This window comes from Puma concolor, chromosome B3 (genome assembly GCF_028749965.1).
Source record: "Puma concolor isolate L17-30 chromosome B3, mPumCon1.1.hap2, whole genome shotgun sequence".
Classification (NCBI taxonomy): domain Eukaryota; kingdom Metazoa; phylum Chordata; class Mammalia; order Carnivora; family Felidae; genus Puma; species Puma concolor.
In genome coordinates, this window is record NC_141672.1 from 22992198 (window position 1) to 23015414 (window position 23217).

Sequence of the window (23217 nt, forward strand, 5' to 3'; positions counted from 1 at the left end):
CAAGTCAGTAAGCTTAAGTTTGCAAATGATGTTCTTCAAACCTTATTAATTTCTTATCAGTATTACTTTTTTGGTATGCATAGTCTGTAAGATAAAACCCTATTAAAACAAATCCCCACTATGATTGTGGATTATCTATTTTTTTTTTCAGTTCTATACATTTCTGCTTTTACATGGTTTGAAGCTATGCCCTTACAGATATTCAAATTTAGAATCATTATATCTGTCTATAGTAATTCTTTTTATCATAATACAATTTCCCTTTTTATATACAGGAAGACTTCATGGTCAACATATATTGGTATATTTATATCAATTTTCTCTTAGTTATTGTTTGCATGTTAATATTTTTATCCTTACACTTTCAGTCTTTTTATATCATTGTGTTTAAAGTATGTCCCTTGTAAGCAGCATACTATTGAATTTTTAGTTTTATTAACCTATCTGGCAATCTTTGTATTTTAACTAGAATAGTAAGTCCTTTTACATTTAACACAGTTAATATAAATATTACTTGGGGTTAAATCTATTTGTTGCAGAAGTTCTTTATTCTAATTTCTTGCTCTTTTTTGTATTAATTATTTTTATTATTCTGTTCCTCACGACTATTAGCTTGTTAGTTATCCATTCTTTTACAATTATTTTAGTTGTTGCCCTATGGATTAAAACATGTATTCATTATTTATAAAAGTCTAACACAAGGGGTGCCTGGGTGGCTCAGCTGGTCAAGCATCTGACCTCGGCTCAGGTCATGATCTTGCGGTTCGTGGGTTAGAGCCCCACGACAGGCTTTGTGCTGACAGGTCTGAGTCTGGAGCCTGCTTCGGATTCTGTGTCTCCCTCTCTCTCTGCTCCTCCCCTGCTCATGCTCTGTCTCTCTCTCTCCTTCAAAAATAAATAAAAACATTAAAAAAAAAGTCTAATACAAGTTAGTACTGTTACCATTTCTCATACAATTCAAGGACCTTAGAACAATTAAAAATTTTTTTAATGTTTATTTATTTTTGAGAGAGAGAGACAGAAAGAGCATGAGCGGGGGAGGGGCAGAGAGAGAGACTGAGAGAGAGAGAGAGAGAGAGAGAGAGAGAGAGAGAGAGAGGGAGACACAGAATCTGAAACAGGCTCCAGGCTGTCAGCACAGAGCCCCACACAGGGCTTGAACTCATGAACCGTGAGATCATAATCTGAGCTGAAGTCGGACGCTTAACCGACTGAGGCGCCCAGGTGTCCTGGACCTTAGAACAATTTAACACCATTTATAACCCTCCCATTCTTTATTTGCTATTGTGTATTTTAATTCTGTGGATATAGTTAGTCCTTGCTTTGCATGGTTCCAATATGCATAATATTCAGTTACCATTATTTAGTTAAATTTAAATAATATCTGGTCCCGACCACATGGTTCAAATTTTGGCTATCATAATATATTGTGTGAATAATTGCACAAAACTTTGCTGCCAGCTCTTCAGTCTATGCACCACTATGTACATAACAGATGTGTATCATTATAGGTGACCAGTTACACTTCTTTCAAAGTCATTGGTCATCAGTCACTAAGCATCTGTTATCCAGTTCATCTATAAACAGTAACACTGTGCAGCTGTATTGGCTCCTTGCCTTCCAGTGGTAAACCCATATGACATTTTGCAAAAGTGGATAATTGAAAGAGGGAACTGACCGGCAGAGATAAAAGTGCAGCAGAGAAACAAAATGTAATAATGCTGGAAGTGAAATTTGAATTGAATGTAAATGGAGTCATAGAAGAAATAGCTGAGCGTGTGAATGTTGATACATCCACTATTTGAGAGACTCTAGATATTCAATCACAGGAAATTTGTGAGGGCAAATTATTGACATTACTGAGCAAAATGGTTGTGAATGAAAGGATGAAAATGCCCCAAAAGAAAAGATACTGATTAAAAAAACAAAATTCAATTAAAAGAACTGTAAGAAATATTTTATGACATTGAAAGAGCAGAGAATTAAATATTGGAAACTGATCCAGACCTAGAAAGAAGAATGACAATTTGCCAAGACATTGACGTGATGTTCTAGTAAGTTACATAGCAAAGAGAAAAAGGCATGTACTGTTCAAACTACTCTTGATTTTTTTTTACAAAGAAATAAAACATTTTAATTGTAAACTTTAATTTTAAAGTTTAAAATTACAGTGTGCTAAATAAGTATCAGTGTACTATTTTTCCTTCCCTATACGTTTATAACCAACAGTAAAGGAGATTTTACTGTTTTGATAAACACTTTTAAAAGTCACAAAACAATCCTAATTTTTTCATTGATTATTAAGATCACTTTGCATAGTTTCAGCATTCAGTTTTATGATCCTACACCCATCATGCAGCACAAGAATTGCCTGTGTTTTTAAATTAATTAATTAATTAATTTATTTATTTATTTAAAATATTTCTAGTGTTTATTTATTTTTGAGAGAGAGAGAGAGACAGAGTGCGAGCATGGGAGGGGCAGAGAGAGAGGGAGACGCAGAATCTGAAGCAGGCTCCAGGCTCTGAGCTGTCAGCACAGAGCCTGATGCGGGGCTTGAACTCACAAACTGTGAGATCATGACCTGAGCTGAAGCTGGACACTTAACCGACTGAGCCACCCAGGCGCCCCTAAATTTTTTTTAATGTTTACTTATTTTTGAGAGAGAGAGAGAGAGAGAGAGAGAGACAGAATGTGAGCGGGGAAGGGGCAGAGAGAGGGGGAGACACAGAGTCTGAAGCAGGCTCTGAGCTGTCAGCACAGAGCCCAATGCAGGGCTCGAACCCACAAACTGTGAGATCATGACCTGAGCCAGTCAGATGCTTAACCTACTGAGCCCCAAGAATTGCCTGTATTTTAAACCCAGAAAAATATTTTTTGTTTAGTTTTGTGCAGTCCAGTGTCATTTATATTTACCTTTTGTATTGCTTGCTTTTCATTTCCTTCTGTACTTCTGGGCAACTATTTGGCATTATTTTCCTTTAACCTTAAAATTCCCTTTAGTAGGTTCTTCATATGAAGAACTTTTGTTTGCTTGAAATGTCTTTCTTTTGCCTTCAATTTCGAAGAAATTGGCAGATATTTACCATTGTTAATTTTGTTGTTATCCTTATCGTAGGTATCTTTCTATTGCTTTTATAGACTGTATCATTTCTGTTGAATGAATGATCAACTATCAATCCTGTTTCTACTTCTTTGAAAGTGTATATGTGTTTTTCCCCCTTTGGCTGCTTTTAGTGATTTTCACATCGTCTTTGGTTTTTAATACCTTTACCATGACGTGCCTTGATATGTTTTCTTTGTATTTATCCTGTTGGGGTTTGTGGTAATTATATCTGTGACTTGACATCCTTTATGAATTTTAGAAAATTCTCTTTAAATATTGCTTCTCTCCTTCTTTCTCTTTTCTTTTTTGGGACCCAATTACAGGTATTCCAGACTTTTTACTGTGCCATATATTTTTTATTTTCTTTTTCTCTCCATGCTTCAGCCTGGATAAATACAAATATAAATATATTTAAAGTTTATTTCTTTATTTTGAGACAGAGACAGCACAAGGTGGGGGGGTGGGGCAGGGGCAGAGAGGGAGACAGAGAATCCAAAGCAGGCTCTGCACTGTCATTGTGGAGCCTGATGTAGGACTCAGTCCCATGGAACCATGAGATCATGACCTGAGCTGAAACCAAGAGTTGGATGCTTAACTGACTGAGCCATCCAGGCGCTGTGGTTGGATATATTTTTCTGACTTAATCTTCCAGGTTACTGATTCTCTTTTGAGCTGTGTCTAATTTGTTGTTAAACTCGTGCTTGGATTTTATTTCAGTTATTGAATTTTTAAGTTCTTGTTTCTATATGATCCTTTTTATAGTTTCTAATTCTATTTTGAAATTCTCTAGTCTTTAAAATTTTGAATATATTAATTATAGTTATTAATTAAAGATCTGTGCCTAATAACTCCAAAACTCTAACATTTGAAATTCCTCTCATTTTCTGTTGTTTGTTTTCTTCTCCTGCTTTTTTTCCCCATATGTTCTTGTTTTGTTTTTTTCTGTGCCTTGTTATTTTTTGTTGATTCAAAGCCAGGCATTAGTCTTTGTGAGAGTTGATCTATTTTCCATACTTCTGTGATGAAGCTGTTTAGGGATCCCAGCTAAAATCTTGGGATGTTAGTTTACTGAGGAGCCCTCCTTCTTCATAAGTCCTGAACTCCAATCTTTGATTCACTAGCCCTATGATATTGCCTAATCTTCTGTTCAGTCGGAGCCTCTCAGTTGTTGATTACAATTCACAGAACACCTCAAGAGGAAAACAATCGAATGTTGTTTTGAGGATTTGCTTCTCTAGTTACTTTCAGAGTAATGATTGACCTGATGGAAGCTTGCCTACCATAGCTAAAAGCAACATTCTGAGCCTCAGTGTTCTTGAAGACAGCAAAATGCAGTGCATAGGGAAAGAATTTTCCAGTAAGATATTTATGGTGTAAAGATTCTGCTCTGATCCTTTAGTAACTGAGTGACTAAGGAAAACATATTTATCCTTTATGAATTTATGTTTTCCTTATATAAATAATAAAAAAATAATATCTACTTAATAAGGTTGTTTTTTTGAACCTTAAATATAGAACATAGAACGTTTATCATAATGTCTAGAACATACTAGGTATTTATAGAAAATAGGTATTTTTGTTTCTTCAAGGAAATAGTTAATATTTCATAGTATTTCATAAAATTAAGTGGCTGCCTAGAAGGATGTAATGTGATTATTTACAACTTTTAATCAATTGTAATGGACTAGAGAAATAAAAACAGAATAATTATTGACAAAATGTGCTGCCTGGTTTTGACATGGTAGGCATGGTGCTTAATGCTTACATGCATTATATCATTCAATATGTATGCTCACCATATGAAGTTAAAACTCTTATTAGCTTTATTTTACAAATAAGGAATGTGAGGCTAGGAAAGATTACATGATTGTGCAAGGTTAGACAGTGGGTAGACAGAGAAGCCAGGGTTCCAACCCAATTATAATCAACTCTAAGGCCAGAGTTTGTATCCTGACTCCTGTTCTAATCTCATGAAGCTACATTTCTCTTCTATGTTTTCCTAACTGAGGAAAAATGTTAGATATACAGAATCTTGCACAGGCCTGGAATCCAGTTAGTAGTCAGTAAATATGTATTGACTCACTGATATCCACACCAATGAAATCTGCTGACATACTAGTAATAGAATGAAATGACAATTTGAGAAGAGAACTTCTAGTTTTGACTTTACCTTTCAACCATGGAAATGGGATTTTGGATGGATTAACAAAATGTGAGAACAAGTCAAGAATTTAATCAGACACAGAAGTTTTGAACCATGGTCGAACACCCAGCTGTTAACAGCCATTTGGAGCCCAGAATTATCAATCAAGACTGGCTATGGTGGGGTCTGTGCTGCACTTTTCATTGTACTTACATGTGAGTCATTTTACTCAAATTGTAGAAGGAATGTGATTCCAGTCGCTGCAGAGTTGCATCTATTGACAAATAGCTGAATATCATAAAAATATAATGCAAAGTAGAAAGTTAGTAGGGTTGTGAATGCCAAACATACTTCAAACATATTGATTTTGTTAAAACTTCTTTGTCAGGGGCTTCCCAGATCAGACAACATGTATAACCTCCATGATTTCTCCCTAATTATGCTCCAATTAGTTATACTTTTTTCAAATCCTGTGATACCTGAAAGCTTCCCAATTCATTAGGTCCTATTCATCCCTAAGGTTTCATTTAAATGACACTTCCTGCAGAAGCTTTTCCTGAATTTCCCGATTAGGTAAAATTTCCCTTAAGTATCCCTTATTGCACCAAGAACTTCTCCTTTCATTAATTATCACAGTACAACTTTCTAATTGTTTGAATATTGTCTGATTAGGCTGTACATTCTTGGAAATGGAGAACAGTGTCTGCTTTGTGTGGCATTTGAATTTTGAGTGTCTGTCATAGTGCCTGGCATGTAGTAGACCCTCAGTGAATATGTGTTAAGGTAATGAATAAACGGTGAATTACTCAAAATAGCAGAAAATGAAAGAAATTAGAAAAGAACACAATAATAAAAAAGAGGCATTTTTAACAGTGTAACTGCATGGGATTAGAAATAGAGTCTCAAAGAAGATGAGAAATTTATAATTCTCTAGGGGAACATTCCATAGGGTAGTGACTACATGTCTACTCAAGACTTCTTTATTTTGATTAATCTGAAAATTCAAGACTTTTCTGGAACTTTGTAAGCAAAGGATAAGTCAAATAAAGGCTTTAATTATTATAAAAGAGAAAAGAGAAACTTCTAAGTACAACTTGTCAAGAATACCTAAGGAATACTGTTTCAAATAGCCTCCATAAATTCCATCTTGTTATAAGAATGACTAACGCAGCCAAACTCAGTCACTGCTTTTTATTGAGAGGTATCTCTATATTTGGGAAAATTAAATATTAATAGATGGTGTCCACCTGTTGTCATAACAGAGATTCTCAACCCTGGCCATTCAGCTAAACTACCTGGGAGGCTCTTAAAAGATACATATGTCTAAGACTCGATCCAGGATAACTAAATCAGAGTTTATGAGGGATGATGTGCAAATACTTTTATTTAAAAAAAATCTATCTTTAAATTTTGAATTAAATCTGCCAGTAAAATGTTTTCATTAATACAATGTTTATAAAAGGAACTCTGTTCTATTTGAGTTTTTATCACGTCATTGGGAATGTTCTAATGGTCCTGTACTTTTTGTTTTATCTATTCTCTAAATAATTATCCTTTGATTTATCAGGTCACCCAAGCCATTGCCACTTGTAGATAACATTACATAAATTATTTTAATCCAAATATATTTTTAATATGGAAGGAGCAATGGAAGACATTGAAAAGATTATTTTTTTTGTGTGTATGTGTGTGTAGAGATCTGCAGAGATTTATAATGGATGAAGCTGTGCCATTTGAAGGAAAAGATGAATTTTGAAAGCTACAAACTTGTTTTCCTAACTTTATATCATACCTATTGCTCTGAATTTTCTCCTGAGTTTCTTAGTTTAGAAGTGTGAAGCTTTCTCGAAGGGTTACTAGAATGGTCATTCTGTCCACGTCATAAGAAGTTCCAGTTTCTCCAACTGAATGATACATCCTTAAAAGGCTCTTATGGCTCAATTGGGAAGACAAGATGTAGGAACCATTTATTCACTGGGATGAAAGATGTGATTCTCTGCTTGCTTATCCCTTTTTTATAAACAGGAAAAATCAGATCCCATCTCTTCCTCAAATTTCTTCTTAGCATGTAAGTCTTATGTAATCACTAGGGTGACCATATCATTTATCATCCAAACTAGGATATTTTTGTGAGTTACACAGGGTGCTATTAATAATTATGCATGAATAATAGGTGGAAATTTGTACTGAACCAGTACAAACCTATCCAGGATTGCCCAAATGTTTTCTCTCTTGCCCCCTAGGCAGACAAGACCTTTAACTATTACTTATGTATCTCTGCATGTTTTCATTCAACAAATATCTATTGAATATTTACTCTGTGTCAGTAAGTGGGCATTGACAAAACAGACCTGTTCCCCAGCTTCAAGGAACTCATAGTAATGGGTGATATAGGTACATAAATGAGATTAGCATATACAGTGATAAGTGCTCTGATGTGCTTCAGGAAACATTTAACCCAGACTAGAGAATTCAGCATATTCTCCACAGAGGAAGTCTTAACAGGACCTTCAGATCTGCCTGGATGTCCTGTATATCTCAGCCAACCCTCCCTCTTTTATTGTCCATCACTTTTATTTCAAACCTTCTCAAATTTCTAACTCTCCTAACTTCACCCTCAATAATTAGCAGATAATCTTTTAATAACTTGTAGAAAAGATTGAAAGCTTGAGATGAGAATTCCTTGAATTCTCCACCAATAAGCCTATTAATCACCTGCATGGCTTCGTCTCTTACTACTACTTTCTTGTTACAATGTAAAAGATGACAATTTTCTTGTACCAAGTCAATCCCTTTATTTGGATCCCATCTCTTCTTGCCTTCTCAGGGACCCCCAAATTGTTTGTTCTTCATTCTCTTTAGCCTATCCCTCTCCAATGATGCCCTTCACTGGTCCCAATTACATCTGCCTGGAATGAAGGAAAAATCATGTCTATGTCCTGATTACCTGCTGGACCCATAGCTTGCTTGATGCCTCAAAGGTAACTCAAATGCCATATGCCCCAAACGAACTCCTAACTGTCTCCTCGATTCTCCACAGCAAATTCGCACAAAACTTCTCTATCTCAGCAAATATGCTCATCAACCACACAGGTGTCCTGGTCAGACACTTGGATGAAATTCTCCATCTCTTCCCACCTCCAAATCAATCAACTTTTGAGTTTGTTAGTTCTCTTATTTATTTCTCAAACCTGGCCACTTTTTCTTTATTTCCCCTCAACCATTAGCATTCAGTTCACCATCCCCTCTGCCCCAGGGACACTGCAACAACATCCTCACAAGTTTCCTGTCTCCAGTCTTACTCCATTTGACTCCCTTTCCACAGAACAAGCGAATGTTTCTAACACACCTGATCTGCCACTTCCATCCTGATAACCATTTAGTGGCTTGGACCTTAGGGAAGATTTCAAATTCCTTTACGTGGTTCACAAGGCCTTGAACTTACTTATTCCCCAGTTTCATTTCTCTCTACTGCCCTTCTTCCCACTTAAGCTTCAGCCTCAACAAGTTTATTTTAATTTAACCAACAGCGCAGCTTTCCCCTTCTTCTTGGAACTATCTTTCTACTTATTTCCCCCCCAGATCACAAGTTAGGTGTCATTTCCTCTAGGAAGCCCTCTATGACCACACTCTCCATCTAGGTAAGATGCTTCTTATATGAGTTACACAGCACTCTCTAACTGACTACACCATAGTATATCTCTTAGGAAGGAAAGTGGAAACTCCATGAGTTTTGTCAGATGTCATATGTGAAGCATTTAGCGAAGTGCCAGGCACAGAGTAGGGCCCGATAAATATTTGTTGAATGAATGAATAAAGTCATGGTCAAGCTGTTGGGACATCCAAGCAGAGACACCAAATAAGCAATTATATAAGAAGAAGAGAAGGGTATTTCAAGTTGTTTAACTTTTAGGCCACTAAACGCTGGTGCTGTTAAACGGAGAAGAAGGAACAGTTTAGCAGGAAGATGAGTTTATTTTGGCTATGCTGTTTGAAGTGACTGTGGGACATCAAGATGATCATACTTGGGAAGAAGCTTTAACTCAGGCCTGAATTGTAGCAACAAGTCAGGGCTAGAGATACTCATTTAGGAACTAACTGTATTGGGTAACAGTGAAGCCAAAGGAATGGGAGTGTCCATTCAAGGAGAAGAGGGTATGAAGGAACTGGGACAAAAGAAGAATGAACTTATATTTAAGGAACTGAATGAAATGAAATAGGAAGTTAGGAGAGGAGAGTGAGGATGAGGAAGAGTAGCTCAGGTAAGATGTTAAAAAGAAGGATGAGAGAACAATATCAAGGAAATCAAAGGAGACAAGAATTTGAAAATAGAAGGGCTGTTCAGGAAATCAAAGACTGCAGAGATACATAGTTGCAATGGTTTCTCAGCCTCAGCCCTGTTGACATTTTGGACTAGAAAATTGTTGTGGGAGGATATCCTGTGCCTTGTCGGGTGTTCAGCAGATCGTTCACCTCTATCCATTCAATGCCAGTAGCACCCTCCTTTCTAGTTGTATCAACTAAAAATGTCAAATGCCCCTGAAATGACACAACAGACACTTGATAAATGGTCATGAAATGAATCAATTGAGCCAAAACCCACACAGGTTGCTCCTGGTTGTATTGTCATTTGGTGTACCTGAATTATCTTTGTGGCTTGTCAGAATCCATTAAACGAAATAAGGCCCTGGTTTATTTCATATACAGTTATACTCTTTGTCAACTCAACATGGAAGTCCTTTTTATCCTTACTCTTGAGTGCATAACAATTCAGTTTTCTAAGGTTTAGAATTATTTTTGTGGGGTTTTTTTTGTTTGTTTTTTTTAATGAGAGAAGTCTGAAATCATTAGCACATTTCTGACAAAATGTAAACATTTGTCCTGGTAAAAAGTGAATCAAGAATCCGTAGCTAGGAGAGATGGACTAGACAGTGTGTGTATGGGAGAGATTCCCAGCTAACACTCTGTCACATCCCAAGATACATTAAAATACGTTGAGAATTATTAAATTGTCAAGATCAAATGAATTTAATTTTGCAGTAGGTTTAAGAAATTAGGAATTCGGGATTGAAGATGTAGCAAAATCAAATAAACATCTTTTACATATACTTTTCCAGTACATTGGAAATGCAAATATCATTGTTTTATGCAGATACAATGTATAACAAGTATTTTTCTTGATAGAACACATTTAGAAAATAACATGGCTGGCACAGTTGCAAACTTCTCTTTATATTAAAAAAGTGACTTACATCCTGGAAATATTGGGCAGATTTGAAAATGCACGACTGGGAATGGTTTTCAGATGAGTCTCTATAAATTTCCTATGAAGATAACAGTTACACAATTAGAGTTTTAATCATTGGATTTTTCTAATAAGTCACCTTAATTATGAGCAATACATTATGAGAGGTATCCTGGTCCTTATGACATCCATTTTATCATACATAATCAATAAAAATAATACTCAAGGAAAAACAAACATACAGTTTTCCCCCAACAAACCAAGAACTGAGAGTGAGAGTCAAATGCAGAAAATAAAACTTCAAATGTCATCTTTGAATTTGTGGTAAACTCATATACCTTGTGTGACATCATATTCAAATTATTAACTGGAGGGCAATATACCATATTCATGTTCTGTACGACTGCTGAATTCATATCAGGCACATGTCAATGGAAATGTCTTGGAATGCCATTGGAACATATATTAAGAACACATTAAGAGGATTAAATCTATTTGATATATCTTAAAGATGAAAAATAGTGGTATGGTTACAATCTTTTTGCCCAACCAAAAGTCTCTTCAACCATTACCTTGATCTTATCATCTACTTGCTGCAGTGTGGAAATAACTGGCTGACAAGGAGCTAATTCTCAGGGTTGTAGCATCTTTGTTGCATATGCAAGTTAAAGGTTGTGACTTTTCTTACAGTTTGCTTTTTTGGACCCTTTTCAGAAGGCCAAGGTTTTTTCCTTATATCAGTAATAAGACATCTTAATGTATTTCAGTATGTCCGCTCACCAAGGTATTCCATTTTTTACTTCCTTTTTTTGCTACAGCAACTGCTTGATAGAATCCTGTATGGAAGAAGGTGTCCTAACTCACTTTACAAAAAGACAACACCTCATCACACTTACCATCTTATCCATGGGTCTGTTTTTGCCATATAAATATTCATAATTACGCATCATCCATTTACTTCCTTACTTAAAGAAATAAGACTAAAATTGTGTGTTTCCCTCCTAGGCTGCAGGGTTTTATTTCTCAGCAATCTATTTCCTTGATCTCTGCATTTTTTGAACTATTAATTTTTGCAGTGATTGAAATGCATTTGAAACTTCTGGTTTCTGGTTCAGCATGTCAGGAGCCTGGAGAAGAGAAGACATTGGGCAAACCACTGTTGGCAAGATTGTAGAGACAGACAGGCAAATAAAGGGAGTCCCAGACTCCCAGAGTGGAAATTGATGTGTGGAAACCACAGAGAGAACCAGTGTCAGGATAGGAATCCTGAATTGGGATTGGTGAATCCTGGAGGCACGTTGCTGATAGATCTCCATGGGGACACAGTCACAGGGGGATTTCCACAGTTTTGTGAGATTTACCTCCAGGCTCAACCATGTTCTAATAGTAAACAGTAGAAAAAATAGCCCCTTGTGCTTCTGGCAAAGAGAAGAGAAAACCACTTGGAAATACATCAGAGCACTTTGTTCTTCTTAACAAGGCCTGCCCCCCTCCCCCCACACCCAGGGGAAACTATTAACCAGGTCCTAACTGACTGGGGAAGGGAAATACCCAACTCTAGGTCACTCTAGCCATCCTATTCTATCTAAGGAGAGAGGAAAAAAAAAACGTGAAACACTTGTGAAGTTCACAGTGAGGCACAGTCTCACTAAAAGACTAAGACCTAATCACAGGACTATAGAATGTTTCCCTTCCCCCCAGCACTTCACCATCACATTACTAATGGCCTCTTTACAGCAATTCCTTTCACCATGTCTGTCTATCAAGACATAATATCTGCAATTTGTTCAATCAGTGCATCAGTGGGGCCAAATTAGTTTATAAAAGGATCTATTCTTAGAAGAGGGGAGGTGATGTGAATGACAAAAGGGTAGGTTGTCAGCTCTTTACAACTCTGGATGTTTCAGCATAAAGCTGAATGTTGCCTTAATATGGTTTCACAAATTTAGGTCTCATAAATTATCCATCCTTTCTCATAGGTCTCTCACTTACATTCCCTTAATTGGATTGATTAAAACCTATTGGTCCAGATCCAAGATTCTGAATTTAAAAATAAAAGCATAACAACTTATTCAATTAAAATCTCCCAGTAAAAGTGGGCCATGCCAAAGGAAAACAAAGGATCAGGTACACACCTGTTGGGTATCACCCAAGGAGATTGAGTTTCTCAAGCTCAAAGATAGTCCTGCATATAGAACCTGCTCTAAGGGCATGGATCTTGAGGACATGCTTATTGTAAAATTGCACACACTGCTTATAGATAATGTGGACTTAATTTGTAACTTCACTGTCTAAAAATTTGGGTGTTCAAAAGTAAATGACCTATTAAGAAAATTAGAGTAAGTTTATAATGGTATGTAAGAAATTTGACTTGGAACAGAAATACCATCTAAATGTAATTTAATAGATTTTGGGTAAAAGATTCAAATAATGTTTATATTCTTTCACAATGATGAATTTCTGAAATATATAATTCATGTTTCTTGAATTCTCTCTTTCTCTGTCACACACATAAACACATACACACTTGAAGTGAGAACAAAGATCTTTTCCTACTACTGATTCAGTTGTAGTTGATGGAGTTCAGGACACGCTATCCCAAAACATGGCAATTTAGCATGTTGAACATTTTAAGCTGGAGGAATCTGAGAAACAGCAGGTGCATTAAGGACTCTGATCTCCTTCTCCTCTGAAGCAAGTCATAAGACTCTCATGTGGGTGGTGCCCTGCCTATATCCTTATCTCAGAAAACACCAAGGGAATCTGAATGAACAATGAATAAGCTCCTTTCAGTTTTCTACCCTTTTGTTCTATCACATTTTCCCATGACTTTACATTCCTCATCAAAACAGCATAAAAACACTCAGGTTTAGTCACCTCTTTGGGTCTTCATTTCTTTATGAAGGCTTCCATGACACATAAACATTTTCCATTAAATAAATTTGTACGTTCTTCTCTTGTTAATCCATCTTCTGTTATAAAGCCCCAGCTGAGGAACTAGAAGGGTAGAAGGAAAAACATACTATTTTCCTCCTCTACAGTTTCTGGTGATGAGGATTGGATAGTAGAAGGCTGGGATACTCCACCACCTTGGAGACTGCAGCTAAGGTCTGGGACAACTGGCAGAAAGCCAGCAGAATGTAAGAATTCTTAACGTATCAGTTTTCAGGATCTTTATCTTCGTTGAGAGAGGAAGGTAAACACTTCTCCTTGCTGTTTCCTTTCCAAATTCAGGTTAGCAGGAAAAAATATTTGTATTTGTCAAATCTTTGGATAGTGACCCTTTTGAGTTTAGTGTTAAGTACCCATTGTTTATTGATCCTTTCCCTCCCAGAGTCAGCTATTTTCTTCCTGTTTAGGTTTTTGTTTTGTTTCGTTTTTGTGTTTTGAGAACCTTGCTTGGCTTTTTACCTGCCAGGCTACGCAGATCTTCAGTTGCCTTTTAAGAAATTTGCCTAGGAAACAAAGATTCTGTGTTTTATCAAACTAATTTCCTGTGCTTCATGTTGTCTTTATAAGGTCTTTTGATTACTTACTTATTAAGGTCTCTAATATTAAAAGAGGGTTTTGTGGGGTGCCTGGGTGGCGCAGTCGGTTAAGCGTCCGACTTCAGCCAGGTCACGATCTCACGGTCCGTGAGTTCGAGCCCCGCGTCAGGCTCTGGGCTGATGGCTCAGAGCCTGGAGCCTGTTTCTGATTCTGTGTCTCCCTCTCTCTCTGCCCCTCCCCCTTCATGCTCTGTCTCTCTCTGTCCCCAAAATAAATAAACGTTGAAAAAAAAAATTTAAAAGAGGGTTTTGTTCACAACTATGTAATGTTCTATATTTGCCTTAAAAATCTTCTATTGTCAAATTTTGTTAAATAGTTGACCAAGACCTTATTTAATCAAGTGTTCAAATCTTTTGATATTCTTGACAAGTTTCCCCAAATCAAATTCTAAATAAAGTCTTTCTGACTTTGAACTAACTTTGAGCTTTTCCGGAGGATTCCTGCAAAGCAGACTTAAAAAGGGCCTGTATTATCAATCAGTTTTCTTGTTGTACTTGTATAAATAATTGGGCCAAGTTTAATAAGACTAGATTTATTTTTGCAAATAAAAATAGTCTTTGATTATCTATGGTAGAAATGGAGGTGGCTGTAGAGAAAAATTTTGTTTCAGTTAGAAAGTATTACCCACCCTTGTGAATGTTTGCCGTCTTTGAACTACTTTTCATTTCCTTGTAAATTAGATTTTGCCATTTTGTACATCTTGTCAGTTGTTACCATATCCAATTTTCTCTCACCTTCCTGACTTGTCATCACTAAAAACAAAAACTACCCATTTCTCAAAGTCCTATAAGCCGAAGCTGGATGATGATATAAACTTTTAGGGAATCACCACAACAGATCATGTATGGGTACTCTTTGTACCTATAACTGTGTGGGTCACTCAGAGATTTCACTGGAACATCTAATTCCATCACCAGAGACATTCACACTGCAAACCAAAAAAATTTATTGATTGTTACTCCCTGCCCTTACTACCCTACCTACAGGTGCTTTGAGCCCAACATCTAGAAATCGTGACTGACCACCCTCTGGGTTCAAAAATTGAATTTATAGTTGGAACCATTAACCTTTGTTTTTCTTTTATTTCTGTAGAAATGTATCTCATTAAATGCCTGATTACTAACACCGTTAGAAGCCTAACAGATGGGTGCCCTTGCTGCCACTCATATCATCACCTTTTGAAATGAAACAACTCTTTAGGATTGACCTATTCCTAGGACTGAGAGCCTGGTTTGCTAGGACAGGGGATGATCGATCTACCCACTAAGTTTCTGGACTGTCAAACTTCTTGGGGAAAATTCCAGATGAGAGAATAATGGGGTTTAAAACATGCTACCCCAAAATATAATACCTTGGCATATTGCATATTTTAAGCTGAAGGGATTGAGAAACAGTAGGTTCAGGAAGAACTCTCCGAGCCCCTTCTCCCCTGAAGCAGGTCATAAAAGACTCTCATATGAGAGGTACCCTCCCTATACCCAGATAAAAGAGCAATCTTATTTCGGAAGACAGAGGGATGCCAAGGGTAATCTGAACACATAGGCTTTGCTAGATTTCCCCAGTTTACTACCCTTAGCTCATACCCCTTTGTCCAGTGACATTTATCACCACCTTCCATTTTTTATCTAACCTAGTATAAAAATGTCATTTCTTCAAGTCTTCATTTCTTCCTAAAGGCGCCCAAGTCATGTAAAACTTAAATAAGTATTCTTTTCTCTTGTTAATGTGTCTTTGGTGATAGAGCCCTAGCTGAGAAGTTAGAAGGGTAGGAAAAGATGTTTCTCTTCCTCTACACAGCATAACATGTTTTAAAAGACAAAATATTTGAAATGCTGACATTTTACTCATTCTTCTCAGCCACGTTTCCCACCAAAGAAAGCCCACCAATACAAATGGACTAATAAGGATTATGGATTTCAGAACCATGATACAATGATTCTGAGATAAAATATGCACAATAAATCCTAAACAAAAGTGAATGGGGGAATGACAGCAATTCTAGCCCTAGATGAACATTAATTATCAATTATTAGTGGATGAACTTAGTTTATATCATGATGATTATAACATAGCCTGACACAGAAGACTGATTTTAATAATGTTAAACAAATGAATTATCACAATAGAAATTGATCACATAAATTGCCAAATTCAGTTTAGCAGTTTGTACATTTTACCTGGATATATTCATAGTAATATACACATAATCTGGAAAAATAAACTCATTATTGAGTTAAAACATATTTTTAAACTCTTGGTATTAATTACCTTAGTTACAACTCTAAAATTTATCACCTATTAGCTTAAGCTTTCCTTCACTTTCTTCTCTAACTTTTTTGAGTTTATTACTTTATTTTGAGAGAGACAGAGTGTGAGCAGGGGGAGGGTCAAAAAGAGGGGGAGAATTTCCAGCACTGACAGCACAGAGCCCAATTTGGCTGGAACTCATGAACCTGTGAGATCATGACCTGAGCTGAAATCAGGAGTTGGACATTCAACCAACTGAGCCACCCAGGCGCCCCTCCTCTCTAACTTTTAAAATGTTATTAGCCTGAACATTATGAAAACATGTAGGAAGAGTTTTCTTCCAAAGTACCTTTTTCTCTTCAAATAAAGAGCAAAAAATAATTGGCTGGAACATGGCGTCTAGCTAATGAAATAATAAAGACAGCATGTTTGTTTACAGAGCCTGTGTTCCATTTTCCCCCAATGGTCTTACTATAAGTTGAGGATTATGGAGAATAAATTATTGTGATACGTGGATGCCTTGTAGCTCCCTAGCTAATCCCAGGTGCATGAGCCTTAAAACTCATAGAGGTTTCATGGTTGTTTTGTTAGGCGGTATTTTGTAGCTAGAGCTAACTGATACATGGTTATATTGAGCTATTTCTCTGTGCCTTCACACGGGCAAGCAGCTGCATATGTTTTCCATTGTCTATGTTTTCAAAAGCAAAACATTTATTTAAAGAATTGTGTAACATTGTGATTACTGCTTTAAAAGCAGATGGTAGAGGAAAAAAAGCAAATGATTGTGATTATTTGGCTAGAATATTTTAGTTTACTTTCGGAATAAATTTTGAATATTTGTGAAAAAGGAAAAAGACACATCTAAGTATATATTCTGTTGACAAAAACATTAGCAAAGCTTCAAGGTGTTATACTACTGTCCAAAGAATTAGCATCAAAATAGTATTTATTTTGGATGAAAATATACTAGGTACTGAAGAGACTTAGTTTTTTATGTTTTTGATGGTTCAAAATGAGAAGGCAGTGATTATTCTTGCTATAATGAAAAAAACTCAGAAAATGTGCCTCATACAAATAGTAGCAGTATTTACTATTAATGACTAGGGGCATCACATACAATTCATTGGGGGAAAAAAGCTTATAGTTTTATATCTAAGTGAGGTATGTACACTTAGTAGTTAAACAAGTTGGCTTTAGGATATGGAAAGAATAAATATTTAATAATAAACATTTATATTAATAAATTTATTTTATAATAAATAAGAGAGAATAAATATTTAAGTTCATGATGTAATTTAATTTATTTTTCTATGAGTTATGTAACCAAGAATGATCCACAAAGGTATGCCTTAGAATCAAATGTTTCCTTTCAGCCTTGCCAAATGTCTGCATTTAGAAGATATAATGGTGAAACAGAAATGCATGTGAAGTGCCAGTGATTGACTTGAAGAATTTGCAGAATAGGATCCATTTTTAAGGACTGTCTTTTTTGTTCTTGCAGTAGCAATGCGGGAGGGAAACCTGGTTAGTGCTAGTAAAGAGAACAGACAGTTCTCTATGTTCCAACAACAACAATTTGTGCTATTAAATTTTTCACATGATGGTAGGGTCATTTCACTGAAATTTTAGCAACATGCAAATCCAATCAACATTCTAACATTTTGTTTTGTGTGAGTTCCCTGTAATCATAAATACATAGTTTTTATGTATGTGTGTACACGTTGGTGTGAGGTTTAGTTAATTGATGCTGTGTGGGAAACATCCTATTTATCAAAAAATATAAATTATGAATGGATGAGCATGACTGAATTTTACTGGGTTGAGAAGCATAGTTGATCTTCCTTGCCATGGCTAAGCTTGTGTGTGCCAGAAACACCAACTTCCCATTTAATCTCTTGGCAATCAGGCTGAGAATATTTTGTGATTTTGCATCAAGCTTGTTAAATATCACCACTTGGATTTCAAAGGCCTCCTTTTGTATTAAATACCTGTATCAATCAATCAACCGATATCTCACTGAGATATGTCAAGTGCATAACATTGAAATAGCCATTGTGACCATAGAAAGTTCTAGTAGTAGAAAAAGAAGAAATTGTTACAAATAATGCAGATACTTAAATATTATGAAACTGTGGATTATAAAATGGGCAATATTAATATGACATTTATCAACTTGCCTGCTATTTTTACTTTGCTGAGAAGATTCTCATTAGTGAATTTAGTTTACTATTGTGTTTTATATATACAGACACACACACACACACACACACACACACATACATACACACACACACACACACACACACACACACACACACTGTGGTAAGTTATGAGGAATGTAGCAAGTACAGAAATTAAAGTCAGGGATGTAGATCCAGAAGGATCATGCAGCCAAATATTTGGGACTCTTTATATAATATACAGACTATATTTTTAAACATGAAAAAATTATTATTTAAAAAATTTTTAAATGTTTATATTTGAGAGAGGGAGAGAGTGTGAGCACGGGCAAATGGGGGAGGGGCAGAGAGAGACAGAGACAGAATCAGAAGCAGGCTCCAGACTCTGAGCTATCGGCACAGAGCCGGAAGTGGGGCTCCAACCCAAGAGCCCTGAGATCATGACCTAAGCCAAAGTCAGACACTCAACTGACTGAACCACCCAGGTGTCCCTAAATATGAAAAACATTTTAATCTGTACTATGTGTGTTTTCTGTTTCAGTGGTAGAATGGCATTTTAGTCAATGTTCCTACTGAATTATTTATAAGTAACATAAAAATACCAGGTGATACCTACAATTCAAGGTACTATATTGCAACCCACCACCAGATTCCAAATGGAGATGTGAATCATCATTTTGGGACAGTTAATTTCTGTTTGAGCTTTAACTTTTGTGATCTTGGACTGAGAAATACAAGCAATGTCTTGACAAGTTTGGCTGTATGGAAATTGTCTAGCTTAGGCCATCTGGGATAGTTTTCTATACACAACAAATAATTTGGTTTAGTTCTCCAGATTAAAAAAATATATACATAATTTGGTTTTATTTCATTATTTGGGACACTTTGTGTATTAAAACTTAAAATATTTTTTAAGTTTATTTATTACTTTTTGAGAGAGAGAGTAAGAGAGTGTACAAGTGGGGGAGAGGCAGAGAGGGAGAGAGCAAAAATCCCAAACAGGCTCTAGCATGGAGCCCAACATGGGGCTCAAACTCACGAACCATGAGATCATGACCTGAGCTGAAATCAAGTGTTGGATGCTTAACTGAGCCACCCAGGCACCCCTGTATTAAAAGTTTTTAATACAAATTTAACATATAATTTACAGCCAGTAAGATGCATAAATCTTAAATGTATAATTATATACTTAAGTGTATACAAGTATGTATGTGTACTTATACTTTCCATATGTACACATCTATTCTCATGACCAGGACTTGGATCAAAATATAGACTATTCCCCTGCCATGCACCTTTTCTGACCAAAACACTTTGAAACTAGGTGTCAACCATAAGAAAAAATCTGGAAAGACCATAAATACATGGAGGTTAAACAACATGCTACTAAACAATGAATGGGTCAATGAGGAAATCAAAGAAGAAATTTGAAAATACATGGAAACAAATGAAAATACAAGAGTCCAAAACTTTTGGGATGTACAAAAGTGGTCCTCGTAGGGAAGTATATGGCAAGATAGGTCTACCTCAAGAAGCATGAAAAATCTCAAATAAACAACCTAATCTTATCATCTAAAGGAGCTAGAAAAAGAACAACTAATGAAGCCCAAAGCCAGTAGAAGAAAGGAAATCATAAAGATTAGAGCAGAAATAAATGATATAGGAACTAAAAAAAAAAAACAAAACAAAACCAAAAAACCATAATAGAACAGATCAATGAAACCAGGAGCTGGTTCTTTAAAAAAATTAATAAAATTGATAAACCTCTAGCTAGACTTATTGAAAAGAAAAGAGGAAGTTCTCAAAATCACAAATGAGGGAGGAGAAATAACAACCAATACCACAGATATACAATTATAAGAGAATATTATGAAAATCTATATGCCAACAAAATGGACAACATAGAAGAAATTGAAAACTCCTAGAAACATAAATTGCCAAAACTGAAACACAAAGAAATAGAAAACCTAAACAGACTGATAACCAGCAAAGAAATTGAATCAGTAATCAAAAAACTCCCAACAAACACAAGTCCATTACCACAGGTGAGTTCCACCAAACATTTAAAGAGTTAATACCTATTATTTTCAAACTATTCCAAAAAATAGAAAAGGAAAGAAAACTTCCAAAATAATTCTATGAGGCCAGCACTACCCTGATACCAAAACTAGGTAAAGACACCACTAAAAAATAGAACTACAAGGCCAATATCCCTGATCAACATAGATGCAAAAATTCTCAACAAAATGTTAGCAAACCAAATCCAAACGAATTAAAACAATACGTTTAAAAATTCACTATGATTAAGTGAGATTTATTCCTGAGATGCAAGGGTGGTTTAATATTCACAAATCAACATGATACATCACATTAATATAAGAAAGAATAAGAACCATTTGATCCTATCAATAGATGTAGAAAAAGCATTTGACAAAGTGCAATATCAATTCATGATGAAAACCCTCAATGAAGTAGGTTTAGAGAGAACATACCTCAATATAATAAAGGCCATATATAAAAAATGTACAAGGAATATGATCCTCAATGGGGAAAAACTGAGAGCTTTTCCTTTATAGTCAGGAACAAGACAAAGATGTCCACTTTCACCACTTTTATTCAGCATAGTACTGCAAGTCCCAGCCACAATAATCAGACAATAAAAAGCATCCAAATAAGCAAGGAAGAAATCAAACTTTCAGTCTTCACAGACAACATGATACTCTGTATAGAAAACTGGAAAGACTCCACCAAAAACTGCTACAACTGATAAATGAATTCAGTAAAGTTGTAGGGTACAAAATCAATGTACAGAATCTGTTGCGTTTCTATACACCAATAATGAAGCAACAGAAAATTAAGAAATGCAATTCCATTTACAACTGCACCAAAAATAATAAGATATCTAGGAATAAACCTAACCAAAGATGTGAAAGACCTATCTATCCTCTGAAAACTATAAATCAGTGATGAAAGAAATTGAAGATGACACAAAGACATGGAAAGACATTCCATGCTTATGGATTAGAAGAGCCAATATTGTTAAAATGTCTATACACCCCAAAGCAACATACACATTTGATGTAATCCCTATTAAAATACCAAGAGCATTTTTCACAGAGCTAGAACAAATAATCCTAAAATTTGTATGGAACTACAAAAGACCCCAGATAGCCAAAGCAATCTTGAAAAAAAAAAAAGCAAAGCTGGAGGCATCATAATTCTGGACTTGAAGTTATAGTACAAAGCTGTAATAATCAAAACAGTATGCCACTGGCACATAAATAGACACACAGATCTATGGAAAAGATAAGAAAACCCAGAAATGGACCACAACTGTATGGTCAATTAATCTTCAACAAAGCAGGAAAGAATACCCAATGTGAAAACCAATGTTTCTTCAACAAATGGTGTTGGGAAAACTGGACAGAAACATGCAAAAGAATGAAACCAGACCACTTTCTTATACCATATACAAAAATAAATACAAAATAGATTAAAGATCTAAATGTGATACCTGAAACCAACAAATCCTAGAAGAGAACACAGGCAGTAACTTCTTAGCAACCAGCCATAGCAACTTCTTTCTAGATATGTCTCCTGAAGGTGAGACAGGTGAAACAAAATAAAAAATAAACTATTGGGACAACATCAAAATAAAAGCTTCTGCACAGTGAAGGGAACAACAAAACCAAAAGGCAACCTGCAGAATGGGAGAAGATATTTGCAAATGACATATCTGATAATGGATTAGTATCCAAAATATACAAAGAATTTGTAAACCAACACCCAAAAAATGAATAATCCACCTAAAAATGGGCAGAAAACATGAGTAGTCATTTTTCCAAAGAAGACATACAGATGGCCAACAGATATATGAAAAGGTACTCAACATCACTTATCATTAGGGAAATACAAATCAAAACTACAATGAGATATCACTTCATACCTGTCAGAATGGCTAAAATCAACAACACGAGAAAAAATAGGTGTTGGCAAGGATGTGGAGAAAAAGGAACCCTCTCGCACTGCTGGTGGGAATGCAAACTGGAGCGGCCAACTATGGAAAATACTCTGGAAGTTCCTCAAAAACTTAAAAATAGAACTACCCTACAATCTAGCAATTGTACTACTGGGTATTTACTCAAAGATTATAAAAATACTAATTCAAAAGGATACATGCCTCCCGATGTTTATAGCAACTTTTTCTACCATAGCCAAATTATGGAAACAACTGAAGTGTCCATTAACTGATGAATGGATAAAGAAGATGTGGTGTATATATTAAATGGAATATTAGTCATCAAAAATGAAATCTTACCATTTGCAATGACATGGAGAGTATTATGCTATGCTGAGTGAAATAAGTCACTCAGAGAAAGACAAATACCATATGATTTCACTTATATGTGGAATTTAAGAAACAAATGGGAAAAAGGGAAAAAGAGGCAAACCAAGAAACACATTCTTAACTATAGAGAACAAACTGTTACCAGAGGGGAGGTGGGTGGAGGGATGGGTGAAATAGGTGATGGGGATTAAGGAGGGCACTTGTGATGAGTCCTGGGTGATGTATGGAAGTGTTGAATCACTATATTGTGATTGTAATAAACACACAGCACTCACTATGACAAACACTATAAAAGCGCATTACATATATCATTACATCTTCCTAACAGCCCTGTGAGTTAGGGTATATTATTATCCCCATTTTATAGGTGATGATCTGAGGTACAGAAAGGTTAAATAA

General features: G+C 35.7%; 1 protein-coding gene across 5 annotated transcripts in view; it reads right to left on the bottom strand.

The window, feature by feature from the left end:
• Positions 1 to 23217, bottom strand: part of TSHR (thyroid stimulating hormone receptor) — a 161248-nt gene that overhangs the window by 62757 nt on the left and 75274 nt on the right. For 2 of the 5 annotated variants that reach the window (XM_086709096.1, XM_086709094.1), the window contains exons 3-4: positions 10502 to 10573; positions 5463 to 5537 (exon numbers count right to left, since the gene is read on the bottom strand). The exons of 1 other annotated variant lie outside the window; for it this stretch is intronic. In XM_086709096.1, the coding sequence (XP_086565222.1) occupies positions 5463 to 5537; positions 10502 to 10573 (147 nt within the window). Of the gene's footprint in view, positions 1 to 5462; positions 5538 to 10501; positions 10574 to 13371; positions 13492 to 23217 lie in introns of all 5 variants that reach the window. 2 more of the 5 variants (XM_086709098.1, XM_086709095.1) reach the window with 2 other exon arrangements.